Source organism: Danio aesculapii, chromosome 1, assembly GCF_903798145.1.
Source record: "Danio aesculapii chromosome 1, fDanAes4.1, whole genome shotgun sequence".
Classification (NCBI taxonomy): Eukaryota; Metazoa; Chordata; class Actinopteri; order Cypriniformes; family Danionidae; genus Danio; species Danio aesculapii.
In genome coordinates this window covers 3,478,384-3,495,008 of record NC_079435.1, presented here as the reverse complement: position 1 = coordinate 3,495,008, position 16,625 = coordinate 3,478,384, and the positions used below count along the sequence as shown (strand labels likewise).

The 16,625-nt window shown below is 38.8% G+C and overlaps 1 protein-coding gene across 1 annotated transcript; it reads right to left on the bottom strand.

The window, feature by feature from the left end:
* Positions 1–2,283: 2,283 nt before the first annotated feature.
* LOC130222987 (NLR family CARD domain-containing protein 3) lies at positions 2,284–16,362 on the bottom strand. Its single transcript, XM_056455639.1, has 11 exons — positions 16,290–16,362; positions 14,134–14,279; positions 11,134–11,250; positions 10,566–10,682; positions 10,010–10,126; positions 9,434–9,550; positions 7,120–8,931; positions 4,453–4,626; positions 3,616–3,789; positions 3,213–3,259; positions 2,284–3,027 (listed from the first exon to the last, which is right to left on the bottom strand). The coding sequence occupies exons 2-11, from the start codon at positions 14,226–14,228 to the stop codon at positions 2,492–2,494; spliced, it is 3,306 nt and encodes a 1,101-aa protein (XP_056311614.1). The 5' UTR covers positions 14,229–14,279; positions 16,290–16,362; the 3' UTR covers positions 2,284–2,491.
* Positions 16,363–16,625: the final 263 nt, after the last annotated feature.

Below are 16,625 nucleotides of genomic sequence, written 5' to 3'. Positions count from 1 at the left end.
ATGAACAGAGATTTACAATAAATGAATATATGTACAGGATGCTATTAATAATCAGAAGAGTGCAGATAGATAAATATAATTACAGATGTATATACACAGCTTAATCCCTTAATTTACTTTTGTGCAGTGCCCCTCTGGAATGACAACATAATACCTAAACATAAAGCTGTGGTCACACTGGGCTTTTCCTCCCATAGACTTCCATTCATACGCACGCGAATGCGTCCGACCGGAAATGAAGGGTCATTCGTCAAGTTTCGCAAGTTGATGCGGTGCAAAGTTCAAGCTTGGTGAGCTCTGACCTGCGAAATCGCATCACTTGACTGCGTGAGACCAATCGAGGATCAAAACACGACCTCTCTGGACAGAAATGTAAAACATGGAGCGATCTCTCGCTTTTTTAAATGTCTAAACATCTTGTTTAATCCCGCCCCTTTTCGCAGCGCCGTACGACAGAATTTCGCACACACAAAGCCCGGTGTGGCCGCAGCTTAAGACGAAACAAACTCAGGGGTATAATAACAAAATGTAATTGAACTGATAACAAACAGGGCTGAGACATAGGTGGAACTAAACATTAACAATCGGCGGGAAAACAGAACACAGGAATCACATGACATAAACAGAAGCACATGGAACACAACACATGACACAACAAACACATGGCACACAACACACTGACAACACCAGAATCAGTTTCACTGTGTATAAAGATTTATTGAATTAAACCAGTAACCCAGTATTACACTAAACAGATGTTACGAAGACATTCTCACCTGATCTGATGCTTAAAAGTTACATTCACCACTGCATCAGATGGTTATCCCATAAAGTAAAGCACAATGCAAAAAATACATTGCGTTACATCCAAATAGACAGACAGTATACTGAACAGTCAGTAAATAGTTAGACCTTGCATTAATATAATGGTTCAAATGGTCTGTTTAACCCATTTACGCCCACCAGCAACTATAGTTGCAGAAGTACAAAGCTGCCATTTTCCTTTGATAGCTAATTTTCTACATGTTATCTGTTTAATTTCTCAATGAAATAAAAATTTCAAGAAAAAAAAAAAGAATTGATTTACTTCCGATCACGTGAGGCTTTCAGCTTCCTACACTGAAAAAAAATATTCAAAGATGATTCCTTGGATTTACTCAATTTATTTTACGTTAAGTGGTTGTAAACAATTTATTTGGGCTGAATTTAAACAAACAAATTAAGTTGAACACTGCTCAATTTAATTTGTTTGTTTCAATTCAACACAAATAAATTGTTTGCAACAGTTTTGCATGCAACACTTTTTTTCAGTGTACCCCTAATTCCAGAATGCAAAATGGAGGCAAAGAAAGACAAATTTCCCAAATGAAGACAATTTTCATGCTACTAAAATTTTAGTGAGATTTACTGAAAATGCTTGTTTTATTGGGGGAAACTAGTGTGTTTCATCACTTTAAGAAAAATGGATTAGTTCTTTATATTGAAATCATATGGATAGATCTTTTTTGGGCGTTCATATCAAATGGTTTTCTAATTTTAAACATATTAAATGTGTTTATGAATAAGAATTTATCTGTTGACAGCAGTTGTTTTGAGTTAGAAAGCCAAATGTTCTCTTCCTATTCAAATGTTATATTAAAGGTTTCTTAGAACATATTTGTCCACCAGCAACTATAATTGCTGCATATTCAAATAAAAAAAATAAATAAATAAAAAACCTGGAAAAAATAAATGCCAAACATGTTAATTTAGGACACTATTAACGAGGCATGAAACCACTTAGAAAAATGTGGGCACAAATAGGTTAATCAATAGGTAAACCTCATAAATAGTGGAAATAAAACATATGAACAATTACAAAAAAAACACCCTTAATCTACACCCTGCTGAAAAAAACAGCTTAAACCAGCCTAAGCTGGTTGGCTGGTTTTAGCTGGTCGACCAGCCTGGTTTTAGAGGGGTTTTGGCCATTTCCAGGCTGGTTTCCAGCCATTTCCAGCCTGGCCTTAGCTGGTCAGGCTGGAAGATGACCAGCTAAAACCAGCTTGACCAGCCTAACCAGGCTGGGAGCCCAGCCAAAACCAGCTATGTTCAGCTTAAACCAGGCTGGTCAAGGTGGTTTTAGCTGGTCATTTTCCAGCCTGACCAGCTAAAGCCAGGCTGGAAATGGCTGGAAACCAGCCTGGAAATGGCCAAAACCCCTCTAAAACCAGGCTGGTCGACCAGCTAAAACCAGCCAACCAGCTTAGGCTGGTTTAACCTGTTTTTTTCAGCAGGGCAGTCAGAAAATAGTCAGACCTTGCATTAATTTAATGGTTTAAATGGTCTGTTTGGTCAATAGGTAAACCACATAAATAATGAAAATAAAAAATATGAACAACAGAAAGTCAATATTTAGATGCATGCAAGAACTTCAAGAAAGAAATATGACATTATTAAGAATTGTGAAATGTTCGTACGGTGGTCTGTAAACTGTGCTGTGATCAGACTGTTAAATCTGACACAGAGACACTTCAGAATCATTGTAAAACCCAAATCCAGCATAGAGGGGTTCAGTGAATGTAGTGTTGAATGTGTATATGTGTGTGAGTGTTTGTGCATCAGAGACGCTGTAGAAGGACAGACGGCCTGACGACACGTCTAGATAGACCCCTACTCTATTGGATAAAGAGGAGGAGGGAGGAATAGGTGTGCTGTTAGCCTTACCATCGTGCCATGCAGAGAAAATCGTATCGCAAAAGTAGAGATTCCAGGACTTGTTATTAAGACCGAAGCGACAGTCAATTCCTCCTTTCCTCTGGATCCCTTTATATGCCACCGCCGCGTGACCCCAGCCTGTCAATTTCGCCTCCCAGTAACAGCGTCCAGTCAGAGACTCTGGACACAGAATCTGCTCATAGTTCTCAAATCTGTCTGGATGATCAGGATACGGCTGATGATCTCTCACATGTGTTCCCTTTCTGTTGTCCTCAGACACAATCACGCGAGTGTGTGCTGTGTATGGATCCAGTGAGAGGCTACAGGCATCTGCACACAAGGAGAGAGAATACAGCTATGATTGTATAGGACTATTAGCTGGGCTTCAGATGAGTGAGATATAAATTGTGCTGTGGTGGAAGTGCTTCAGGACAGGTTAAAAACTGCCAATTAATTCAATAAAATAATTAAATATGCAGAAATATGTATATTCGTGTGTGTCTTTGTGGAAATACATTTTCGCATTCCATGTGTGATCCTGAAATGTCCTCCATGATCCACACTGAACAGACAAAAACAATAAAACATTAGAGGAAATGAATGACTTTAATCATTCATAAACATTCATTGATATAAAGTATTACAGCTAATGTATGTCACAGCTTTACTTTTGGGGTTACTAGCGCTGTCAAAAGTTTAACTGTGATTAATCACATTCAACGTTCTTTGATTTGATCATTTTTAATGTACATATACACACTATTTATACACAGTGAGTACACACATTTGTAAATACAAACTTTTATTTTGGATTTATTGTTTAACAGCACTAGTACTCTTTAACCCAACAAATCTGTAGCTAGTAAAGCAGTGCTGAAAGCCACAGACAGAGAGAAATGTTTAAATTTTTCCACATACTTGAGTTTCTGCAGTGTATAGTGTGGATCCTCCAGTTTGTGTTGGAGCAGCTGGACTCCTGAATCTCCTGGATGATTGTAGCTCAGATCCAGCTCTCTTAGGTGTGAGGGGTTTGAACTCAGAGCTGAAGACAGAAAACCACAGCCTTCCTCTGTCACCATGCAGCCAGACAACCTGACAATAAACACACACACACACACACAAACTAGAAGTTATTTTGAAGCAGGGGTCACCAAACTTGGTCCAGGAGGGTTTTACAGAGTTTAGACACCTGTATGGCAGTTTCAAGTATACCTAGCAAGAGCTTGATTAGCTTGTTCTGGCGGTTGATAAGGGTTGACGCTAAAATCTACATGACACTGATAGTTTCCCTACTGAAAAAACTGCTTAAACCAGCCTAGGCTGGTTGGCTGGTTTTAGCTGGTTGACCAGCCTGGTTTTATAGGGGTTTTGGCCACTTCCAGGCTGGTTTCCAGCCATTTCTAGCCTGGTCTTAGCGGGTCAGGCTGGGAGATGACCAGCTAAAACCAGCTTGACCAACCTAGCCAGGCTGGGAGCCCAGTCAAAACCAGCTTAAACCAGGCTGGTCAAACTGGTTTTAGATGGTTTTAGCTGGTCATTTTCCAGCCTGACCAGCTAAGACCAGGCTGGAAATGGCTGGAAACCAGCCTGGAAATGGCCAAAACCCCTCTATAACCAGGCTGGTCAACCAGCTAAATCCAGCCAACCAGCCTAGGCTGGTTTAAGCTGGATTTTTTTTAGCAGGGTTGGAATGTGGATTTTACAACATATTATACATATTATAACATATTAAAACCTCTTGTTATAAACTCAGACCTCAGTATCTCCAGCTGACAATTGGGACTCTTCAGTCCGTCAGAGAGTAGCTTCACTCCTGAATCCTGCAGGTCATTGTTACTCAGGTCCAGCTCTTTCAGGACACAATTTGAGGATTGAAGAACTGACGACACAATTTCACAATCCTGAGTAGAGAGATTGCACCCAGCAAGACTGAAAAGGTAAATTAGTAATAATTAGCATGACCCTGCAACTTTGTTTTCAACATATTAAACATCAAGAAGACATACAGTATATTGCAAACAGTTTTGGCACATCCCTCCAGATGAGCTCTCATGAACTCAAGAATGGAGCAGTGATAGGAGCCATGTGTGCAATAAGTCCATTCATGTATTTTCTTTAATATAAAATCTTCCACAGTCAATTGTTGTGATCATATAAATCAATTGGGAACAACAGCAACTTAGCAACCAAGCAGCTGCATCCAAACCTTTTAAGTGCCATTGGATGCAGTGGTATTAAGCAGGTTGCCACTGACTTGAGAGCAGTGGAGACGAGTTCTCAACAGTGACCTATCACACTCCTCTGTCTGCTAATTTGATGAACAAGCCTGGGTTTGGTGATTGCCATGAGAATATTCTTGCCAGTGTAGAGTATGATGAATGAATTATAAGAATGAACTAAGAGTTATAGTGTGGGGTTGTTTTTCAGGATTTAAGAATTAGCCCCAGTTCATTCATTCATTTTCTTTTTGGCTTACTACCTTTATTAATCTGCCACAGCGGAATGAACCACCAACTTTTCCAGCATATGTTTTACACAGCGGATGCCCTTCCAACTTCAACCCATCACTGGGTAACATCCATACACACTCATTCACAAACATAAACTACGGACAATTTAGCTTACCCAATTCACCTGTACCACATGTCTTTGGACTCGTGAGGGAAAACGGAGCACCTGGAGGAAACCCACGCCAACACAGGGAGAACATGCAAACTCCACACACAAATGCCAACTGACCCAGCCGAGGCTCGAACCAGTGACCTTCTTGCTGAGAGGCAATTGTGCTACCCACTGCACCACCGTGACACCCTGGCCCCTTAGTTCAGAACTTCAGTAAACCAATACATTTTGGACAATTTCATACTCCCAACATTGTGGGTAGAGTTTGGGGATGGGGAATCCTGTTCAACATGACTGAGCACGAGGGCACAACGCAAGGTCAACAAAGACGCAAATAAGAAGTTTGGTGTGGAGGAACTTGACTGGCCTGCACACAGTCCTAACCTCAACCTGAATAAACATGTTTGGGATGAATTAGAGTGGAGAGCTTGAACCAGGCCTGGGAATATAAATTGATATAATCCAGTTCCAAATTAGCAATAATCTATATATAACTGAAAAGTTATACTCTTTGGTTTTGTAATTAGCTCGTTTCATTCAAAACTCTAGCTAGGGTGTGACAGACCTTAAAATCTCTTGGTTTCCTGAGCACTGACTGTGCCAAAGTGATTCAAATGCTTAAGGCATCATCTTAACATCTCTTCATTTGTCTTTGGGTGATACTTTCAAGCTGGTCAAATGGCCGGATGGGTTCGGTCTCCAGTATTTCATTTGCATGCTTTGTGTTCATGCTAAAATCATGAACGAGTACTTATATGCTGAAGAGATCGGGGCTGGGGGGAAAGGCGATTTACCCTGCCGACAACAACACTTCATTTGCATGCTTTGTTTTAGACTGTCCCCACCTCTATGTATCAATGTCTGTAAAAATGTATTTAAACTACTGCCTAATGCACTAAGACAGACAGAGTTCTTTCGATGACGCCACATCGACGCCGAGTTCTTTTTATTAAAGGATTCTGCTTTAGAGATACCCGAAAGTTCTCCCTGGTTTCTGGCTCGGCTTAGAATTTCACAACAATTTTGGTGTCGTGAGCCAGATAGAGAAATTCACAACACATCCAACATCAGTGCTTGACTTCACAAATGCGTTTCAAGAAGAATGGATAATAATTCCCACAAGCACACTCCTAAACCAGCCATATTGGGATCCCACATAGCAAAATATCTCTGGCCCAGCTCTACCCCACACAATCAGCTTTTGCTTGGCCCACATGCTGCAGTGAAATACGGTACATGACTGGACCAAGTCTGTGCTTCCAGACAAGAGCCAAACATGGACCAAATCTGGGCCAAGTCTTAGCCAAGTTAATAACCCATAACTGAGCCTGAACTGGGCCAGATATGTTGGTGTGTCACGACTGCAATGAAATTGATAAACCCATGAATCATTGCACTTTAGGCGTGCTATGGGCGTGCTTTTCCTCGAAGCGACCAGATAGGTAGAATTTTTTATTTTTATTTGAAAATAATATATTATGGGTCAAGATAGACCAGACTCACATGGCCCATATATCAATTATTAACATCTGGGCCAAATACTACATTTTACATCTGGCCCAAGTATTGTGTGCCGCCTTAAAGACGGTGCCACCTCTGCCAAACCAGGCCCATGTTTGGCCCACATGCTGTATGCCACTGCCGGATGAATGCCTGCTGTGCCAGATTTATGCCAAATCTGGGCCAGAATTCTTTGCTACCTGGGATGTCATTAAATGTAGAATATAGCGAATCATTTATAATTATAACTTCTTTCAGACAGAATAATGTCCTGTAGAAACATTTCATTGTCACACTCACAGAGCTCTTCTGCAGTTGCTGACGGCTGGTATCAGTCTTCTTCTGCCCTCATCTGATGTGTTGTATTTCCAGAGCTCCAGCTCATCCAGCACCTCCTCTGACATCTGAAGCATGTAGGCGATTGTTGAGCAGTGAGCAGGAGAGAGCTTCTCCTCTGACTGTTTGTCTGATTTCACAAACTCCTGGATCTCTCTGGACAGAGTCTGATCTTTCACTTCCAGCAGACAGAGGAACAGATTGATGGATCTCTCAGTGGAGAGTCCATGTCCATCTCTGATCTTCTCTTTAATGTACTGTGTGCTTCTCCTGATGCTCTCTGAGCTCTTCTCTGTGTGTGTCAGTAGATCCTGTAAGAGTCTCTGATTGGACTCCAGTGAGACGCCCAGCAGGAACCGCAGGAACAGATCCAGATGACCATTCTCACTCTCAAGGGCTTTGTTGATTATATCTCTATGTAGATTTTGTATTACATCACAAAAACGCAGTGTGTCAACATTTTTTATCACGTAATGGTAAAACAAATAAAAAGCAGCAAGAAACTCCTGAACGCTCAGATGGATGAAGCTGTAGACCTTCCTCTGATGAATCACAGATTCCTCCTTGAAGATCTCAGTGCAAATCCCAGAATACACTGAGGCGTCAGAGACGTCTACGCCGCTCTCAATCAGGTCCTCCTCATAGAACATCACATTGCCCTTCATCAGCTGTCTGAAAGCCACTTCAGCAAGTCTGACAATCACTTCTCTGTTGGACTGCAGGAGTTTCTCTGCATCTCTCTCCTCATACTTCTGCTTCGTCGTGTTGATCTGAATCAGCAGGAAGTGGATGTACATTTCAGTCAGAGTTTGAGGGATTTCTGCACTCAGATCTCCTTCCAGGAGCTTCTGAAGCACAGTGGATGAGATCCAGCAGAAGACGGGTATGTGGCACATGATGTGGAGGCTTCTTGCTCTTCTGATGTGTGAGATGATTCTGCTGGCTAGATGCTGCTCACCGATTCTCTTCCTGAAATATTCCTCCCTCTGAGGCTCAGTGAATCCCTGAATTTCTGTCAGACGCTTGATGTATTTGGAGGGGATCTGATTGGCTGCTGCTGGTCTGGAGGTGATCCAGATGAGAGCAGAGGGAAGAAGCTCTCCTTTCATCAGCTTTGACATCAACACAGCCACTGATGAAATCTCAGTCACATCACAAACTCTCTGAGCGTCTGAAAACATCAGTGTGATTCTGCTTTCATCCAGACCATCAAAGATGAACACAACTTTACACTCCTCATAAATCTCGGGCTCCAGATCTTCAAGTTCAGGATGAAAGTCCAGCAGAAGTCTGTGAAGACTGTACTGATGATCTCTGATCAAGTTCAGCTCTCGAAATGGAAGCACAAACATGAAATCTACATCCTGATTGGCTTTTCCCTCGGCCCAGTCCAGAATGAACTTCTGCACAGAGACGGTTTTCCCGATTCCAGCGATGCCTTTAGTAAGAACAGTCTTGATTTGCTCTTTCTCCTCTTTAAAGATGTCATTGCAGTAGATTGGAGTGTGTTGTGAGTGTTTTGTTCTGGCTGTTTTCTCCATCTGTAAAACCTCATGTTCTTCATTCACTCCTTCACTCTCTCCTTCTATGATGTACAGCTGTGTGTAGATCCTGTTCAGGAGGGTTTGAGTCTTTTGGAGTTTGACTCCCTCAAATAATCCCTCATATTTGTTCTTCATGCTGATTTTGTGCTGGTCCTTGACTCTATGGAGGACATCATCCTCTGATTCCTGCAGATCAACAGTCTGAGCATATTTAGCGCAGGTCAGAAAAAATCTATCATAAAAAAAAAATTACAATTATTACACTGATCTTCATTCATTCATTTTCTTTTTGGCTTAGTCCCTTTATTAATCTGGGGTTGCCACAGTGGAATGAACCACCAACATATCCAGCATATGTTTTACGCAGCGGATGCCCTTCCAGCTATGAACTGGGAAACATCCATACACACTCACTCACACACACATACACTAATGACAATTTAGCTTACCCAATTCACCTATCCCACATGTCTTTGGACTTGTGGGGGAAACCGGAGCACCCGGAGGAAACCCACGCCAACACGGTTGCAAACCAGCAATCTTTTTGCTGTGAGGCGATCGTGCTACCCACTGCGCCACCATGACACCCTACACTGATCTTATTCAAATAAATTATTCAAGATTATAAAGGATTTCTACATACTGTAGATCGATTCTCAGAAACATACAGTCATTCATAATAAAGGCTTTCAAGATGTAATACAGTGCGTTGACATATGAATGTTTATTCTTACTGAGGGTCAGAGGTCATTGAGATGTCACTCAGTACAGGAGGTTGCCTCATGGCCACGTCGCTCTTCAGAGACACAATGCTGGGTTCAGGAGTGTCTGATTTCCGTCTCTTCCTCCTCCTAATGTTGACCAAACAAACAAACAAACAAACAAACAAACAAACAAACAAACAGAAATCAGCAGTAGCAACAGTGTATATCTCGAAAGTAACATTGTTTTGCATCTAAGTATATTAATTTGGTGGTTCATCGTGCTGTGGAGACCCCTCATAAATAAAGAGACAAAGCTGAAGGAAAATGAATGAATATATTATTTTATTAATAAATCTAAATATATGTATAACTTGACAGATGTCTCTTATATTGTCGCACAACAACATTAATATAGTATAGAATAATGTAGAATGTTTTATAATATTAATAATTTAGGTAATAATAATTAGGTACTTTTATAATTTAATTTAATTACTTTTTGTGAAAGTAACCAGTCTCTATAATTACTTTTCCTTAAGTAACATGCCCAACATTGTTGATTTGAGATGTAATACAGTGCATTAGCATATGAATGTTTATACTTACTGAGGGTCAGAGGTCATTGAGATGTCACTCAGTACAGGGGGTTGCCTCATGGACACGTCGCTCTTCAGAGACACAATGCTGGGTTCGGAAGTGTCTGATTTATGTCTCTTCCTCCTGCTAATGTTGACCAAACAAACAAACAAACAGACAGAACTCAGCAGTAGCTACCTTGTATATCTCGAAAGTACCATTGTTTTGCATCTAAGTATATTAATTTGGTGGTTCATCGCGCTGTGGGGACCCCTCATAAATAAAGAGACAAAGCTGAAGGAAAATGAATGAATATATTATTTTATTAATAAATCTAAATATATGTATATCTTGACAGATGTCTCTTATATTGTCGCACAGCAACATTAATATAGTATAGAATAATGTAGAATGTTTTATAATATTAATAGTTTAGGTAATAATAATTAGGTACTTTTATAATTTAATTTAATTACTTTTTGTGAAAGTAACCAGTCTCTATAATTACTTTTCCTTAAGTAACATGCTCAACATTGTTGATTTGAGATGTAATACAGTGCATTAGCATATGAATGTTTATACTTACTGAGGGTCAGAGGTCATTGAGATGTCACTCAGTACAGGGGGTTGCCTCATGGATCCGTCGCTCTTCAGAGACACAATGCTGGGTTCAGAAGTGTCTGATTTCTGTCTCTTCCTCCTCCTAATATTGACCAAACAAACAAACAAACAAACAAACAAACAAACAGAAATCAGCAGTAGCTAGAGTGTATATCTCGAAAGTAACATTGTTTTGCATCTAAGTATATTAATTTAGTGGTTCATTGCGCTGTGGGGACCCCTGATAAATAAAGAGACAAAGCTGAAGGAAAATGAATGAATATATTATTGTATTAATAAATCTAAATATATGTATAACTTGACAAATGTCTCTTATATTGTCGCACAGCAACATTAATATAGTATAGAATAATGTAGAATGTTTTATAATATTAATAATTTAGGTAATAATAATTAGGTACTTTTATAATTTAATTTAATAACTTTTTGTGAAAGTAACCAGTATCTATAATTACTTTTCCTTAAGTAACATGCTCAACATTGTTGATTTGAGATGTAATACAGTGCATTGGCATATGAATGTTTATACTTACTGAGGGTCAGAGGTCATTGAGATGTCACTCAGTACAGGGGGTTGCCTCATGGATACGTCGCTCTTCAGAGACACAATGCTGGGTTCGGAGGTGTCTGATTTTTGTCTCTTCCTCCTGCTAATGTTGACCAAACAAACAAACTAAAACTGAGCCGTAGCAAAAGTGTTTACAAAATCTCAAAGTATAATTTTTTAGCACCTAAATGTATTAATTTAGCAGATTCTTTTTATCAATTTGTATTTGTACAAAAAAACAACTAGTAATTTTATAGAAAAGCTAACACAGATACACAGGATAGAGAGGACAAGGCCAAGCTTACAAAGCCTCACAGGAGGACAGCTAGAACTGTGACAAAGACTTGACCCCCATACAAGCATATACAAGAAAGCTGGAAACTGCCCTTCCTGATCTATAATAATGCACGGATATGAAGGGGATGAGAATATTTGTGTGGCGAAAAAACTAGGGCCTATTGGTATAAAACTTGTCTTTCAAAACAGTCTTAACTCCTGTTCACACCAAGGATCCATTATTTTTTTCAGTATATACTTCTTTTTGGCATTATCCCCTTTGTAACCAGCGGATGTCCTCAGTGTGCTGCATTTCTAGTGCATCTGACCAGTGAATCCAGTGAGACACTACTAGCTGCAGAGCCATTTGAGCTCCAGCGAAGGGGAGCTTGAGCTCTCGCTCCTCCTCCTGTAAGCTGTTTTAATGCGTACACCCACCCCACACCTAACCCCAACCCCCAGTGACATCACTCGTAGAAGAAGTGCAAGGAAGGAAGAGCTGGAGCTCAAGCTCCCCCCCTTGCTGGAGCTCAGCTCTGCCTAAGTGGCTCTGCAGTGAGCACCACTTGAATCCAGCAAGTGTAATCTATATTCAAACAGTGAATTCAGCGATCGCAGTCAGTTTAGTGGCATAAAAACAACACAAATTATTACCCCCAGCATTTTCAAAGGAGGAAACATAAATATGCTGAAACTATACTGTAAACCTGAGGTGCTTTTATTTTTATACTTTAATCTGCCAGCTTAACTAGCATAACCTTATATGTTTTTATCATTATTTCCCATAGTTTAATGAACTGTTTCCAAGATTATCTTTAAATAATCTTTGAAAAGACGGCTTAACATCAAGCAGAGCTTCTCCACAATGTCATTCTGCAGCTAAAAATAGCATTAGCCCTTTATATTTCAGTGATTCTGACTGGCTTTCAGTATTTAATCATTTGTTAGCTAGAGAAATCCTTCACAAAGGGAACCCAACAATATCATTACTCTACATCTTTATGGTTATTTCTGTGGTCTGAAAAACTGCTGTTGTTTTACATTCAGAACAATATTTATAACGTCTTTACCACTATCTTAATAGTTATTGTGCTTAGTGTGAATGAGCCCTTAAACTTTGACTTTAGAGTACAAGTAATATAAAAGTAGGGATTATTTACAGGTAGAAGCTTTTAATAAAGCACCCAAGACCTGATTTAAAAACACTGTTATTTTTTATAATGGCAGAAATTGAGTATAAAAACAGTAAATAGACAGCTATTCACTTGGCTCCTAGAAATGGCTTGTTTAAAACTGGATAATAGCATGGATAATTCCTTATTGTGACATATACAGTAGGGGTGGGCGGTACACCGGTGTCATAGTAAAATCTAACCGGTGTGACATTGCGCCACGACATGGATTTTCTAATACCGTAATAAATCAATTATGTGCCTTGAACGGCTGCATTTACATCAATAATAGCTAATTCTAAATAATAAAGCATTCAATTTTCTTCAAACGTTCAGTTGTGGTCTGAATACATGTCCTTATACTACAGGGCTCGAAATTGCAACCATTTTGGTCGCATGTGCACCCGAAATTTAATCTATGCGCCCTCATAATATATTTGGGAGCATTTGATTTTCTCTATAAACTTGCTGAATCGCTCTACGCTGCCACTGTATTGGTTCATATTAGCTCTCAATCACTCAACGCTTCCCGCTGTCAGATAACAGGGAGCTTTTGTTACCGCAGGAAATGCAAACGGCTGAAGAATGAAAAGTGCACAGGTTTGCAAACCTCACTTAAAGTTATAATAATAATAATAATAATAATAATAATAATGGCGCAGATGACAGCGATCATGACATGAGGTAAATGTTGATCCGCCAGCTGAGATCAATCGAGTGTTTTCGGAGAAGGTACCCGAATCTTGTTGCGTTGCTTTCACTGCGTGTTCAGCGCAAATGTCCGCTAAATGTAAAATCTAACACTGTAGACATCATCGCCAAAGAAACTCGTCTTTACTAAGTTTACAATGAAACTACGGCTCATAACAAAGAGCAGAATTGCGCTGGTGGTCATCGCGAGAATCCTGCTCTGTCTGCTCATAAATTGGTGCGGCTGACTCGCCTGCTTTATTCCACACACAGAGAAAAACGAAGATCAGCTCATAACGGGACGGAGCATTTAAAATGACACAAACCGAAACCAAAACTTAAAGAGTGATAGAAGTGAGACTTTTTCTTTTGTCCGTTCTTACTTGAAATGTATATTATTTTGCTATTGAAAGTAATACCATGATATTATACCGTCACCGTTCAAAAGATGAAAAATATCGTGATATTCATTTTAGGTCATATCGCCCACCCCTAATATACAGATTACTGGATGATGTATCAGTGCATATCGGCTTAAAACAATCAGTACATTTGCAGGCTGCAAATATGAATAAGCAGAAGTTAAATTGAATTTCAAGTGCTTAAATCTTCCTGACATATTGAGAAAGGCTCTCAGAGAAAACACTTCTTGATTTCACTTCTTGTTTTTGAAGCCTGGACAGATCATCCACTAGTCATGTGACAGGTTAAACACATAAATGAAATACTTCTGTGATGCTATAAAATTCCCTGAAGTCTCCTAAAATGCACTGCCAATCACTTTGTAATCCACACATATGTAATTCAGATAAAAACATCCATCAGTAGTCAAATGGCCAGCGTCTTACCTGAAATCAGAGGTCACTGTTAGGTCATTACTGGGAAATGATGAACTAATTTTAGATGCAGAAACCTTGTCTTCTCTCTCATTTTGGACACTCATTTTAGTGTTCTTCTTTCATTCACTAAATGAGTGCGGAGACTGAATTAAATGCTGTTGTACAAAGAAACAATATATAATAGATAAGGAAGAGTCCCTCCTGGTATAAATACAGATTTAAACTGGATTACATTGCAATATCGTGGTCATCACAAATTGTTGGCCGTCAAATTGAAACCGATTCAGGGTCATGACTTTTGTGTTTCCCTATTTTCGTCATGTGTTTCTTTTGGTTCCCCTTCTTTCTTATTAATAGTTTGTCTCACATGATTGTATTATACATGTTGATCAGTCTGTGGTTTCCCAGTACTGAGATGCGTCTGGAAGGGCATCCGCTGTGTAAAAACATATGCTGGAACAGTTTGTGGTTCATTTCACTGTGGTGGCCTCTGATAAATAAAGGGACTAAGCAAATGTAAATGAATCAATCAATATGTGTGTATTTAATGCAAATAATAATAATAATGATAATAATAATAATAATAATAATAATAATAATAATAATAATAATAATAATAATACACTACATTTATTACTCACAGTTTTTGCCTTGTTTCTAGTCCAAAACTTCATGAATCAAAAAGCATTTTCAAGTCAAGCATAAAATATTGTCTTATTTTCAGAAATAAGTACAAATTTTGTGAGTTTTTCCTCAAAACAAGCAAAACCTTCTGCCAGTGGGGAAAGCAGAATAATCTTATTTCAAACCAAAAACAAGATATTATAGTTATAATAGATTATATAGATATAATAGTTGTCATTATTCAGCGTCGATATTAGGTCTACTACTTCAACGATAGTATATATACATGCTGTATACTATAACATCTGTTTACCCATAGGGCTATAGTACGTGGCAAAGGACACAGTTAGTCCAGGATCAGTAGCTTTGTGTCTGTTCAATTCAATAAGGCATAGTGTTTGAGAGCAAATATTATATATTGTAATTTTTGGTCTTGTTTTTAATGTTCACTTTATCTATAAAGCACATGCTAATACAACAACAGCTGAGCACAGTGATGTACAGACACAATACAAAATAAAATTGTATAAATAAAATCCATTTCACTGCTTACAACAAGGCCTAAATACTCTAACATTTCATTAACACTCAATAAACTCAAATAGGTTCAGATTCAACATTAAAATAAAAGTCTTCAACATTAAAAACACACTCATGTAAGGTCAAATGCTGCTGTGAAATAGTATGTTTTTCACTATTACTAATATAAATAGGCAGGGCATTACACAGCCTGCACTCTCAGAAATAAAGGTACAGCATCTGATACCAGGGCAGTAACTTTTCAAAAGCTGCATTTTTGTTCCCAACAGGTCCTGACACGAACCTATTATTACCTAAAAAGTTCAAATGTGTACCTCAGAGTACCATAAAGGTACAAAAGTGTACCCTAAAGGTACTAATGTCCACCTGTGTGGTACAAAAGTCTAGTAGTTGAAAAGGTACCAGCACAGTGACAGACTTTGTACCTTTATTTCTGAGTGTGTAGAGACGGCGGAGCGATCACCTCCTTTTTCGGTTTGGGTGTGGGACAGAAAACACATTCAGAGATTCACAACGTAATTGTTTTTAAATTTCTTCACCAGAATCACATCTGCTATATGTGATGGAGCTGTACCATTTAATGCTAACAACAAATAACGAAGCCTTAAGCTTAATCCATATGCAACAGGCAGGCAGAGTAGTTGTCTTAAAACATGCTCATTTCTCAAAGTGCCTATCAGAAAATGTCTTTATTCTGCACCAAGTTTTGTTTTGAATCCCATAACACAAGGAACTCCAGTAATCTAATCTACAAGAGATAAAGTATGTATGGATTTAACTAAGTATTACTGAGATTTAGAAACAGACTTAATTTGCGCAATTAGTCTCAACTGCATATATCTTAACTTGCAGATCTAAACTAATTTATTGAATAATAAAAAAGACAACTTCAGATAATTATTCATGAACATACTATACAAGGCTTCTGACACTTTGATTGGTTTAATTGTCTTGAATAAAAGAATAAATGTGCATGAATAACTTGATAAAAAATGACTTACCACAAAATATATGTCGTGTTTCTGAGTTTTAAAGACTAGAAATGGCGTCTCTTCTTAAGTTCCTCCACTTTCTCTTTCGTTTCTACTTTTCGTCTTTTTAAAACTCCACTACAATAAAACACAAAGCTGCTCCCTCTAGTGGCGCAGAGCGTCATCTCAGGTTATGATGTGGTCAGAACTAAACGTAACAAAACTAAACATACATTCAAAATGATTACTTCATGGTCTTTGTAGCATTCCCAGCTGAACAGATGCACTTTACTCTCAGGGACTGATGTTTATAAATTGTTTAATCTTTAAAATAAATCATCGTAAGAGCTGAATAAAAGAAACAAA

Excerpts from the sequence above, each read along its gene's own strand:
- LOC130222987 (XM_056455639.1), bottom strand. The coding sequence starts at position 14,228 with ATGAGTGTCCAAAATGAGAGAGAAGACAAGGTTTCTGCATCTAAAATT. Across the intron at positions 4,627-7,119 it reads AGCAACTGCAGAAGAGCTCT|TCTTGCTGGGTGCAATCTCT; the intron begins GTGAGTGTGACA and ends TTACCTTTTCAG. Across the intron at positions 3,260-3,615 it reads TATACACTGCAGAAACTCAA|TGTGGATCATGGAGGACATT; the intron begins GTATGTGGAAAA and ends TTGTCTGTTCAG.